Source organism: Mytilus trossulus, chromosome 3 (genome assembly GCF_036588685.1).
Source record: "Mytilus trossulus isolate FHL-02 chromosome 3, PNRI_Mtr1.1.1.hap1, whole genome shotgun sequence".
Taxonomy (NCBI): Eukaryota; Metazoa; Mollusca; class Bivalvia; order Mytilida; family Mytilidae; genus Mytilus; species Mytilus trossulus.
The window spans coordinates 84,822,766-84,836,908 of record NC_086375.1 but is presented as its reverse complement, the minus strand read 5'-3'; the positions used below and the strand labels follow the sequence as shown (position 1 = coordinate 84,836,908).

The following is a 14,143-nucleotide window of genomic DNA, read 5'->3' as shown; positions in this document are numbered from 1 at the left end:
TCTAGCAGTAAATATATAGTAAATATCAGGGTAAAACAGAAAGCTCCTGTAGTTGGGGGGTTGTCATACCCATAACATCTAACAGCTGGATTAAGTTATAAAGAATTCTGGCAAATTTTATTGATTTTCATGTCTGAATATTAGGGTTCAAATAGGTCAAGTGGTTAGAAGATGTCATACTTTCTAAACCAAACATATAAAGCATATAGTAAGTAGTAGGATTAAAGTGATTGGACAAGTAGTTATGGAGTCTATGGACTGTATGGTTTGGTTAAATCTAGTGCTGACTACCAGGTATTAAACATACATTGATTGTTGGCTAGTCAGGTATCAAGGAATTGTTCTTCTGGTTCTATTTAGTGCTGATTACTAAGGTAAAAAGAGACAGTAATTTTTGGCTAGTCAAATGTTACTGACTGGTTATAAAACAAATCTTTGTCTGGTTATATTTATTGCTGACTACAAAAAGAACAAACATGTATTGGTGATTGTCTATGTCTTGAGCATATATTACCTTTGAAGTGATGGAATTGGGAAATGCAGAAATGTTGAAAAAATTAATAGAATTTACAGCATTGATTACTTTTTTGAAGATTACTCTATTTTCAAAGATAATAGTAATAATCCTATTATTTCATTGCAGAACATAACCATACCTTTCGTAGGTAACCTGTCCAATACAACTAACATCACAACAGTCACAGTCCTGAGCAGCAACATAAGGGATAATCCAGATATGAATTTTTATGTTTCAGTGTATGGGCTTTCTGTTATTGCTATTGTATTTTTAATGCTACTGAGAGCAATTATCTTCATGAAGGTAGGTTTTTACAGTAGTAAGTCTTGTTTAGTCATGGAATCATACTACTTGGTTGCCTTGTTTGGCCAAAAACCTAAATTGGTGCAAAGTGTTTAGAGACTATCATTAAAGTCATTGATATACACATACAACGTAACAGTACCCAAATTGCAACTAGTACCCAAATTGCACATATTTAGCAAAAATAGCAGTGGAAATCTTACATAATTTCCTAGAGACTAAACAAGTTGTATTTTTATGATCCGATAGTATGCATGTCTTTCAACATAGGTAAATATATTAAGATATACACAAAACGTTTACACTATTTATCAACAGATGAAGTGTTTACTGAAAAAGCAAAATGTACTGAAAAGTGGCCATGCGACGTCATCAAAGCGTCATCTTTTTAAAATTAGAAAATACAATTTGTTTCAAATATCCATTTCTTAAAAAAGAAGAGTAAGCATGGACAAATATCCAATTGTTTAAAATATTTGAAAAAAATAAACAAAAGCTCCGTTCGACTTTTGACGATTCAAATTTAAACATGGATGCAATTTGGGTACTCCTCATTATAGAATCATTGATGGTTTGGAGGTTAGTTCAGACCAAATTTTTTATGATTCCATATGAATTGAAAATCAAATTGGTGTACCTATATAATAAAGAAGGATACGGCTACAAAATAAACACAAAATGGAAATGCTTGTCTTGATCATAAAAAAACGTAGTTGAAAAAACGGTCAAGTAGGTGCAATCGGGTACCGTCACGTTACACATGTACAAGTATAAATCTTAATTACAGTGACTTGACTGTTAGTGTTGCTCTCCACCAATTGCAACTCATTCAAAATTTTGACCAAATTGCAATTTGTTTTATTAAACCAAATTGTTCAACTGGTCAAAAATTTGAACAAATTGTTCAGTCAAAATGTGAAAGTGCAAGGTGATAAAATAAAACATACTTACAATCCTAGAAGACTTTAACTCCACTGTATTGATGTAGTTACTAAATCTAACTATCAATCTATCAATCTGTATAGTTATATTATAGCCATTACCATACTAAAGGTCAACTGTTTTATTTTGAATTGCTATAAAAATGTCCAAAATAAAACAGTTGACCTTCAGTATGGTAATGGCTATAATATAACTATACAGATTGATAGACTGATTTAGTAATTACATCAATACAGTGGAGTTAAAGTCTTATAGGATTGTAAGTATGTTTTATTCTATCACCTTGCACTTTCACATATTGACTGAACAATTTGTTCAAATTTTTGACCAGTTGAACAATTTGGTTTTATAATACAAATTGCAATTTGGTCAAAATTTTGAATGAGTTGCAATTGGTGGATAGCAACACTAACAGTCAAGTCACTGTAAAAGGATTTTCAAACACGGCTATAGAGTGAGATTTTCAATTTGAAAGCATAGATTTCAATATTTTATAAATTGACACATATTTATTACTTTTTGACCTAACACCTTATATATGTACCTGTTAAGATTATATAGAGGGAGGACAAAGTCTGATTGTCAATATATAGATATATGAAGATGTGGTGTGAGTGCCAATGAAACAACTTTCCATCCAAATAACAATTAAAAAAAAAAAGTAAACAATTATAGGTCAATATACAGCCTTCAACACAGAGCCTTGGCTCACACCAACAACAAGCTATAAAGGGCCCGAAAAAATTACTACTGTAAAACCATTCAAACGGGAAAACCAACGGTCTAATCTATATGGAAAAAAAAATATAATCTATGTTTTATTTGATGATTTTAAGACAAAGTTTAGAAGTTTTTTCACCGATTTTATGTACTTTCTAAACAAATCCTCACCCATTTTGTAAGAATTCAATCAGTAACATTTCAATGATAAATGAGATAAATGCATTATTTTTTCAATTTTCAGTTGTAGCTCATTGAGCCAGAGTTGTATGCAAAATTTTACTATTATCTGTGACATAACCCATTACTGTAACTTGACCTTAAAACACTTTACAAAATAAAACAAAATTACAAACAAAACAAAACAGGAATTTTTTGGGCACATGACGTTTGTGCTTTTTTACCTGTAAAACGATAGGATATTTGCGCTTTAAATTTTGATTCACCTGTAATAGTTTGACTGGACATTTGCGCACTTTACCTATAGTCGTCTGCCTGTAATTTAAATGAGAAGTGAGAATTACGAAAATAAATTTAACTTATATTTGTCATTATTACGATAAATGGTCCAGAAAGATATAACAAGAGCTAACGTTGGCAACTCCTTTGGCCTCAGTTATCAAGCTAAACTGACCTGTGATGACTTTTAATGTTTACTTTTAGCTGAATATAAACTTTCAAACATATATCAATATGTTATGAAACAATTTTAAAACTTTAAATCATAAAAAAACAATATGACTTTAACTCTTCAAGGTGAAACCTGTTGGTGCCAAGCCCCGATAAAAGAGACGGATAGTCATAAAAACCAAATATTGGAAATGCGCAAATGTCCTATGTAAAAAGCGCAAATGTCCTAAGATTTTAAGCGCAAGTGTTCAAAATAAAAAGCGCAAATGTCCTATGAAAAAGCGCAAACGTCTCGCACCAAATTGTTTTTGGTCATGAACCAGAATGAAGAATTAGGAAGAGAATTCGAAATTGAAAACATTTATGGTGAAAAATATGCAGAAATTCTGTACTTTTAAAATAGATATTATAAAAGTATACAACTTTGAAAGTAAACTAAATTGTATGCCCTTTTTACAGAAACACTGAAATACCATTGTGTATGTTTAAAATTGACACAATTTTACGTAAATATTTAAAATGAATTTCTTTTCACAGGTGACTCTGCATGCTTCCAGTAATATGCATGATAATATATTTTCCAAGATTTTAGCTTGTCCAATGCAATTCTTTGACACAACGCCAGTTGGAAGAATTGTAAATAGATTTTCTGCTGATATGGATGAAAGTAAGTTTAGAAATAGTTCATTATAAAACAATTAAAAAGGAATCTCCAAAGTTAATGATGTCAAAAGTAAAATCACAAAAATACTGAACTCCGAGGAATATTCAATTGGAAAGTCCCAAAACACATGGCAAAATCAAATGACAAAACACATCAAAAACGAATGGACAGCAGCTGTCATATTCCTGACTTGGTACAGACATTTCCAGATGTAAAAAATGGTGGATTGAACCTGGTTTTATACTGCTAAACCTCTCACTTGTACGACAGTCTCATCAAATTCCGTTATATTTACAATGATGTGTGAACAAAACAGACATAATAAATAAAAGTATTGTCAATAGTTCAACTACAATATTTCATTCTTTGATTTGTCTTTCACTTGTTTTACTTTGTATGTTTTGAAAGTGCATCAAAATATCAAAAATATACCATTTTTTTTAGGAAATTCTGCTGAAATTAAACAATTATTGGAAATTATGTCATCCTGCTAAATTTTTGTATTTTTCTATAGCCTGAATGAAGATGTATAATTATTGTTAATAGCATCATAAATCAGATATTTGCTAAGTGACCAATTAAATATTTCCTGTGGTTAATGTCTCTGTTACATCTTTGGTTTACTTTTGAATTCCTTCAACTTGACCACAACATCATAAAAATGTTTTTACTCAGCTGTTATCCAAATACCTTGTATGGATGCTCAATTTGGTGACAATCTGTGCCAACATAACCCTGCAATTTTATATGATTAATAGATTACAACATGTCTTTACATTTAGAGACTCAGGAAACTTAACATTCCAATAAAACTACTATGCTTCACAACATATTGTATAGATATAGGAAGATGTCATGTGAGTGCCAATGAGACAACTCTCCATCCAAATAACAATTTATAAAAGTAAACTATTATAGGTCAATGTACGGCCTTTAACACGGAGCCTTAGCACACACCGAACAACAAGCTAAAAAAGGCCCCAAAATTACTAGTGTTAAACCATTCAAACGGGAAAACAAACGGTCTAATCTATATAAAAAAACGAGAAACACGTATAAATTACATAAACAAACGACAACTACTGTACATCAGATTCCTGACTTATAGTTTAGATAGAATCAAAGAAAAGAAGAAACATAGTGTAATCTATATTTTTAAAATACACATACTTGACACAACTGAAACCAGAGGAATGGTGCTTTAGTTGCTGTTTAAGTTTAAGATGCCCCCTAGCAAAAAAGTTTGTTTTTTAATCTACTTCTAAATAGTTATTATCATATGTAATCTTTTTCAGTTGATGTACGTCTTCCTGGAAATATGGAGATATTTTTACAGAACATTTTAATGATAATTTTTGCATTAGTCAGTATATCATATGTTTCGTCATGGTTTTTGATAGCTCTTGTGCCATTGATATTCTTTTTTGTAATGTTAAACAAATTATTTGCTGCGTGCATAAGACAATTAAAAAGACTGGATTCTGTAACCAAATCACCGATGATCAGTCATGTGCAAGCATCTGTTCAAGGAATATCAACCATTCATGCATATGGAAAATCCAATGAATTTGTAGACAAGTAAGTCGAATGTTATTTTAATTTAGAATATTCAAAAATGTTGAAAACTGTTCAGTCTAAAAAAAAACTGCACAGTTTAGCTTGAAAATGTTTATAAAGAAGTTATCATCACTAGTTTTATATTTTACACGAATAGAGTGAAAAATGCCAATTATTGAGCATTTTACAGGAATTATGGTTTCAATTTATGTCTTTTTTATGCCCCACCTATGATAGTAGAGGGGCATTATGTTTTCTGGACTGTGGCTCCGTTCGTTCATCTGTGCGTCCGTTCGTCTGTGCGTCCGTTCGTTCAGGTTAACGTTTTTGGTCAAGGTAGTTTTTGATGAAGCTGAAGTCCAATCAACTTGAAACTTAGTACACTTGTTGCTTATGATATGATCTTTCTAATTTTAAAGCCAAATTAGACTTTTGACTTAAATTTCACAGTCAACTGAACATAGAAAATGAAAAAAAGTGGAAAAAGTTTTTGGTCAAGGTAGTTTTTGATGAAATTGAAGTCCAATCAACTTGAAACTTAGTACATATGTTCCCTATAGTATAATCTTTCTAATTTTAATGCCAATTATATTATTAACCAATTTCACAGTCCATGGAACATGCAAAAGGATAGTGGGAGTGGGGCATCTGTGTACTTTGGACACATTCTTGTTTACTATATGTCTGTTTATTCATGAGGGTAGTAATAATGATACCTTCATGCCTTATAACAGAAAAATTCTTGCCAAATGACGTTAACGGTAATTTTAAGTGCATGATGATAAAATTTACACTTTCTTTTAGACAATAAAAAAAATCAGCTGAATTTGAAGAATCACTCTATTTTTTTCCAAAAAATAAAGGTAACGATAATTATTTGAGACATATGACGAATCACAATAACGATATTTTGACGAATCATGGTAAAATTTTAACCAATTGGACACTGGATGGTAGCTGAAAATGACAATTTTACAGATAGTTATACAAATATTCTATGCATATGACTACACGTTATTGTTCACGAGAGATTTTTTTATCTTTTGAATAAATAATTGTTGACATGAATAGGAATTATATTATAAATTGATTTGCATATTTGTTTTTACAGATTTCATAACTTAATTGACACCAATACAGTTCCTTATTTCCTGTTTGTTTCATCCAATCGATGGTTAGCTATACGCCTTGATATCATCAGTGCCTGTGTGATATTTGTTACAGGTCTTCTAGTTATCGTTAATTATGAAAATATGACTCCAGCTTTGGCAGGCATGGCACTGGCCTTTTCCATCCAGGTTTGTAGAACCTTTCATTGTTTCATAATTGTCATTTCTTTAGTCACTTTATATTTATGTATCATTGATTGTATATTAAAGAACTCATTAAAGAGACCAGGCTTATTTTTTCTTGTTTACTTTATTTATTAATTCCAATTAATTTTAACTATCATGATAATAATACTAATGTGATAGCCCAAATTGATTTTGATAAATTTTAACTATTTTTATACGACCGCAAAATTTGAAAAAATTTTCATCGTATATTGCTATCACGTTGGAATCGTCGTCGTCGTCCGAATACTTTTAGTTTTCGCACTCTAACTTTAGTGAATAGAAATCTATGAAATTTTAACACTAGGTTTATGACCACAAAAGGAAGGTTAGTATTGATTTTGGGAGTTTTGGTCCCAACATTTTAGGAATTAGGGGCCAAAAAGGGCCCAAATAAGCATTTTCTTGGTTTTCGCACATTAACTTTAGTTTAAGTTAATAGAAATCAATGAAATTTAAACACAATGTTTATGACCACAAAAGGAAGGTTGGTATTGATTTTGGGAGTTTAGGTCCCCACAGTTTCGGAATAAGAGGCCAAAAAGGGACCCAAACAAGCATTTTTCTTGGTTTTCGCACCATAACGTTAGTATAAGTTAATAGAAATCTATGAAATTTAAACACAAGGTTTATGACCATAAAAGGAAGGTTGGTATTGATTTTGGGAGTTTTGGTCCCAACAGTTTAGGAATAAGGGGCCCAAAGGGTCCAAAATTAAACTTTGTTTGATTTCATCAAAATTGAATAATTGGGGTTCTTTGATATGCGGAATCTAACTGTGTATGTAGATTCTTAACTTTTGGTCCCGTTTTCCAATTGGTCTACATTAAGGTCCAAAGGGTCCAAAATTAAACTAAGTTTGATTTTGACAAAAAATGAATCGGTTGGGTTCTTTGATATGCTGAATCTAAAAATGTACTTAGATTCTTGATTTTTGGCCCAGTTTTCAAGTTGGTCCAAATCGGGGTCCAAAATTAAACTGTTTAATTTCATAAAAAATTGAATAAATGGGGTTCTATGATATGCCAAATCTAACTGTGTATGTAGATTCTTCATTTTTGGTCCTGTTTTCAAATTGGTCTACATTAAAGTCCAAAGGGTCCAAAATTAAACTTAGTTTGATTTTAACAAAAATTGAAATCTTGGGGTTCTTTGATATGCTGAATCCAAACATGTACTTAGATTTTTGATTATGGGCCCAGTTTTCAAATTGGTCAAAATCAGGATCTAAAATTATTATATTAAGTATTGTGCAATAGGAAGTCTTTTCAATTGCACAGTATTGTGCAATGGCAAGAAATATCTAATTGCACAATATTGTGAAATAGCAATTTTTTTCTTAATTAGAGTTATCTTTCTTTGTCCAGAATAGTAAGCAAGAAATATCTAATTACACAATATTGTGCAATATTAAGATTATTTTTAGCTCACCTGGCCCAAAGGGCCAAGTGAGCTTTTCTCATCACTTTGCGTCCGTCGTCCGTCGTCGTCGTCGTCCGTTGTCGTCGTCCTGCGTTAACTTTTACAAAAATCTTCTCCTCTGAAACTACTGGGCCAAATTAAACCAAACTTGGCCACAATCATCATTAATGTATCTAGTTCAAAATTTGTGTTTTTTTACCCGGCCAACCAATCAAGATGGCCGCCATGGCTATAAATAGAACATAGGGGTAAAATGCAGTTTTTGGCTTATAACTCAAAAACCAAAGCATTTAGAGCAAATCTGACATGGGGTAAAATTGTTTATCAGGTGAAGATCTATCTGCCATGAAATTTTCAGATGAATCAGACAACCCGTTGTTGGGTTGCTGCCCCTGAATTGGTAATTTTAAGGAAATTTTACTGTTTTTGGTCATTATCTTGAATATTATTATAGATGGAGATAAACTGTAAACAGCAATAATGTTCAGCAAAGTAAGATTTACAAGTATGTCAACATGACCAAATTGGTCAGTTGACCCCTTTAGGAGTTATTGCCCTTTATAGTCAATTTTTAACCTTTTTTCGTAAATTTCCATATCTTTTACAAAAATCTTCTCCTCTGAAACTACTGGGCCAAATTAAACCAAAATTAGCAACAATCAACATTGATGTATCTAGTTTAAAATTTGTGTTTTTTTACCCGGCCAACCAACCAAGATGGCCGCCATGGCTAAAAATAGAACATAGGGGTAAAATGCAGTTTTTGGCTTATATCTCAAAAACCAAAGCATTTAGAGCAAATCTGACAAGGGGCAAAATTGTTTATCTGGTCAAAATCTATCTGCCCTGAAATTTTAAGATGAATGGGTCAACTGGTTGTAAGGTTGCTGCCCCTAAATTGGTAATTTTAAGGAAATTTTGCTGTTTTGGGTTATTATCTTGAATATTATTATAGATAGTGATAAACTGTAAACAGCAATAATATACAGCAATTTAAGACTAAAAAAACGGGTCAAAATGACCAAAATGGTCAATTGACCCCCTATGAAGTTATCGTTTTTATAATCAATTTTTAACAATTTTCATAAAATTTGTGAATTTTTACTAACATTTTCCACTGAAACTACACGGACAAGTTCATTATAGATAGAGATGATTGTAAGCAGCAAGAATGTTTAGTAAAGTAAGATGTACAAACACATCAAAATCACCTAAACACAATTTTGTCATGAACTGTCTGCTTCCTTTGTTTAATTCACATATACCAAGGTGAGCGACACAGGCTCTTTAGAGCCTCTAGTTTTAATTGGAGTTATCTTTCTTTGTCCAGAATCAACTTAAATCTTTGTTATATACAATATACAATGTAAACGAGTCTAAATTGAAAACTACGTTCAAACCTATATACAATGTATATTCACTTTTTACTACCAACTGATAAATTAAAATAATCTTTACCTTTCAGTGATAACAAGCAGTTTTTTTACATCTTAATATTTTATGATGTATTTAAATGAGTAGTTATCGTTGCAAACTCCATTAGAAATTTTAATTGAGATTAGTTTTGGAATAAGGGAAAAGGGGATGTGATTGAAAAAATTGGGTTCAATTTTTCTCATTTGAAATTTCATAAATAAAAAGAAAATTTCTTCAAACATTTTTTTGAGAGGATTAATAATCAACAGCATAGTGAATTGCTCTAAGAGAAAACACAAATTTTAAGTTCATTAGAACACATTCATTCTGTGTCAGAAACCTATGCTGTGTCAACTATTTAATCACAATCCAAATTTAGAGCTGAATCCAGCTTGAATGTTGTGTCCATACTTGCCCCAAATGTTCAGGGTTCAACCTCTGCGGTCGTATAAAGCTACGCCCTGCGGAGCATCTGGTTAACCCTTACCATGCTGAGTTGTTTTCAGAAATTGTCTAAATTTCGAGTATTTGCAAAAATATGCAAATGATATGCAAATGAGCTGTACCCTGATGCTGATGCATACTGATTGCAATAAACCTAAAATAGGGGATCCCGAGTTGGGGTGAGGAGGTGGGGAAGGGTGGGCGGGAATTTGCCCCAAAGCTGGTCCTCAGGTGCAAAAAGCGTCAATTTTGACGTTTTTCCGTTCTTTTTCTCGACCTGTAAGTCCGAGAGATGCTAAAAGATGCATCCATCTGTAGTTTACATGTAGCGTGGACACCAGTGAACACTTTTATCACAACAGTTGTTAGGTCGGAGTGAAACTGATCTGGGTTTATCAGTGTAAAGAAGGTCATTTGCACCAAAATTCACAAAATTTCGGAATTTTTCCAATTTTGAACTTTAACTGGACTTGCAACCAGAAGTAGTCGTTTCCTCGGCGTATTTTGATAATAAACACGATCAGTCGTTATGTGCCTTTAGGTTAACAGTATTTGTCAAGGTTTCAGTCCTCTGAACTCCGTGATTCAGACCTTGAAGGTAAGCCCACCCCTCCAAAAAAAACAATTTTGTCCGATCTCAAATTTTGAAGTTTGTATTTGAGCTCAAAATGAATATTAAAAGTGAGAAACATGACATGAATAGTTTCAGATTGAGGAAACGTGCATACACTACGAATTAAATGGTATTACGATGACCTCTAAATGTATGGAGCGCCATTGATGCCAAAATAACGGTAATCTGGGTACGGCCGTAATATTACGGCCCCCGCAAGACAAGGGTTAAGAGAAACTTTTTGTTGATGTGTGGAGTTAAAACATGTCGACTGCAAAGTTTACTCCAAGTGAATTATGAGCCATTATCTCCCGTCATAAACATCAATTTGTATTTATTTGTTTTAGATGACGGGTTTGTTCCAGTTTTCAATAAGAATGGCGATAGAGACAGAGGCTAGGTTTACATCAGTAGAAAGATTAAATCATTATTCCAGGGTACGAGGTCAAATGTTTAAAATTAGTATACTGTAAATTTAGAAATTATTGTGTGCATTTATTATTGCGGTTTTATCATTTTAGACCTAAATGTGATTTTAATTTTACAATTTTGAGAAACATTCTGATTAATTCATATCAAATATTTCAAACTGCGGGTTTAAATTATTGCGATTACAACTCTGTCGCATTTTTCACAATAATAAAAACCTCACAATAATTTCTGAATTTACAGTATCAAATTATAAAAAAAAAGATGTGGTATGATGGTTAATGAGACAACTCTCGACAAAAAATCAAATGACACAGAAAGTATCAACTATAGTTCATGGTACAGCCTTCAACAATGAGCAAAGCCCATACCGCATAGTCAGTTGTAGTAAAAGACCCTGGAGTGACAAATGTAAAACAATTCAAACGAGAAAACTAATTTATGCACAAAAAATGAACGAAAAAACAAAACTGTAACGCACCAAGAAACAACAACCACTGAATTACAGGCTAAGACCTACCATACAAAAATTAATGGATATATACTATCAAAAAGCCTACACAGGTGGACAATTCAGATTCAGGTCTACATTGTCAATATTTTCACTCCAATTAAAAATACCTAATTACAATTAATTCTTCAGTTTTGATTCATTTATTTATTGAATGAAAATATATCCCTCTTGCATATTAATTATGAACTAAACATGTTTTCTTAGCATCCTTCATGTGTTACAATATGTTGTAGGTTGTAGACACATAGACATTTCCCAATATTTCACTTGTTTTGCTCATTTTACAGGAAGTTGAATCAGAGGGAGATTCTATTATTAAAGGACAACGCCCACCTGATAACTGGCCATCAGATGGATGTATATCATTTAAAAAATATAAAATGAAATATAGAGACAATTTACCTCTAGCATTAAAAAGTGTATCGTTTGATGTTCTACCTCAAGAGAAGGTCGGAATAGTTGGTCGATCAGGATCAGGTAGGTCTTTTTTCTAAATGAAAAAGAAAATACTGCTAAAGCTTAATTACAAGAAGATGTGGTATGAGTGCCAATGAGGCAACTCTCCATCCAAGTCACAATTTGTAAAATTAAACCATTATAGGTCAAAGATTCAAGATTCAAAGTTTAATTTAGAGTCGATATTCAATAAACTACATAACACAAGCTCTAAAGAGCGGTCTCAAATCGAATAGCAAGCTATAAAGGGCCCCAAAAATGACAGTTTTAAAATCATTAAAACAGGAAAACCGATTAATGAGAAACACTTATGAACTAGGTCAACAAATGACAACCACTGAAAATCAGGTTCCCGATTTCCAAGAAAATTGAAAATATGACATTTCCAGGGTGAACAAATCTTGATATCTTCCTTGGCTACTGAAATTGTTGTTAAATCCACTACTTTTTTTTCCGACTTCCAGAAAATAGAATTTTCAGGTACATGAAAATTCCCATACACCTTGATTCTTCAAGAAAATGGAATCAGCAGTGTATCAACCATTAATTATTTTCTTAATTAATATTTTAAGGCCTAAAATATATATAAACCATATATTGAAAATGATGTCTTTGTAAATAAAAAGTATAAAAATGTGTGATTGATTGGTGATTGCTTAACCTGTGCAATTTCAATGCAGACACTGTTTTCATAGGAGAATATGATATTTTGTTCAATGACAGATAATCTCAATTATTCAAATATTCATTAAAACAAAAACATTTACATAGTTTATAAATAAAAGGTGTCTTATATTTCTTAAAATTTGAATTGTAATTAAGCAAAGTTAAAAAAAGTTTCTACTTGATATTTTTCAGGGAAGTCCTCATTAGGTGTTGCCTTATTTAGATTGGTTGAAGCAGACTCAGGAAGTATATCTATAGATAACGTAGACGTATCAACGATAGGTCTGCATGATCTGAGGAGTAAGCTAGCCATCATACCTCAGGACCCAGTATTATTTGTTGGAACTATAAGGTAGGTTTGTTGAAGTGTTGAAGTGCTATGTATTTTTCTCCAATTAAAAACTTGTTATTAATAAAATTGAGAATGGAAATGGGGAATGTGTCAGAGACAACAACCCAACCATAGAACAAACAACAGCAGAAGGTCACAAACAGGTCTTCAATGCAAAGAGAAATTCCCATACCCAGAGGCGTCCTTCAGCTGGCCCCTAAACAAATATATACTAGTTCAGTGATAATGAACACCATACTAAACTCAAAATTAATGCTGGATCATAGTTTCTTTTATTTATTTGATATATTCACTACCATCTAGGTGTATTTTTAAATGTTTGATGACATGCTTTATCATTGAGATATAACCCACATCTGTAAATTTTTAATTTTAGTTTCTTGTTTTTATTTCTGAGTTAAGTATGACTTCCATTACCAATGGACTAGTACACATTTTTGTTTAGGGGCCAGCTGAAGCACACCTCTTGATAGGGTGGGGTGGGGTTCTCCCTTCATTGAAGACCCATTGGTGGCCTTTCGCTGTTTTCTGCTGTATGATTGGGTTGTTGTCTCTTTAAGACATTCCCCATTTCCATTCTCAATTTTATATAGTAAACATAAGAAAAAATTGCTGTTTGCAAAAGTATGAATTATTCAAAATACTAAGTGTTTTTTTATCCCTTGCATAGATTACCTTAGCCATGTTTCAACATTTCGGAATTTGGGGTCCTTAATGCCCTTTAACTTTATACTTGTTTGGCTTTCTTACTATTTTGATCTGAGCCTCACTGACGAGTCTTATGGAGACGTAGCGTATTAAATTATAAGCCTGGTGTCTTTGATAACTAATTATAATACACCACAACAAGGTTATTTTTCATACCTGATTTTACACAGGTCACATTATTGATTTTGACAATCATGTTATTTTTGGTTATGTTTTCTACAAAAAAATTAATAAAATTATTGCCAAAAAAATGTTATTTTCTTCAATTGTGTTTATATGAAACTCTCACAGATTCTGATACTAAGATGAAAATAAGTTGATTTACAGTATACTAGGAGAGCAGAGGGACCACATTGAACTTTTACTAACAAATATTTCCGCCATACCTTGCTACAGGCATGATGATAGTATTTAGAAGAAGACTTCATAGTCTTGATGTACATGTGTTTAATAATT

General features: G+C 32.1%; 1 protein-coding gene across 7 annotated transcripts in view; it reads left to right on the top strand.

Annotated features, from left to right (window-relative positions):
- LOC134712686 (ATP-binding cassette sub-family C member 5-like) overlaps window positions 1-14,143 on the top strand; it is a 49,574-nt gene that overhangs the window by 29,803 nt on the left and 5,628 nt on the right. For all 7 annotated transcript variants that reach the window (XM_063574470.1, XM_063574475.1, XM_063574476.1 and 4 more), the window contains 7 exons: window positions 644-820; window positions 3,650-3,779; window positions 5,072-5,354; window positions 6,445-6,631; window positions 10,910-10,999; window positions 11,793-11,982; window positions 12,820-12,979. In XM_063574470.1, coding sequence (XP_063430540.1) covers window positions 644-820; window positions 3,650-3,779; window positions 5,072-5,354; window positions 6,445-6,631; window positions 10,910-10,999; window positions 11,793-11,982; window positions 12,820-12,979 — 1,217 coding nt within the window. The remainder of the gene's footprint in view (window positions 1-643; window positions 821-3,649; window positions 3,780-5,071; window positions 5,355-6,444; window positions 6,632-10,909; window positions 11,000-11,792; window positions 11,983-12,819; window positions 12,980-14,143) is intronic.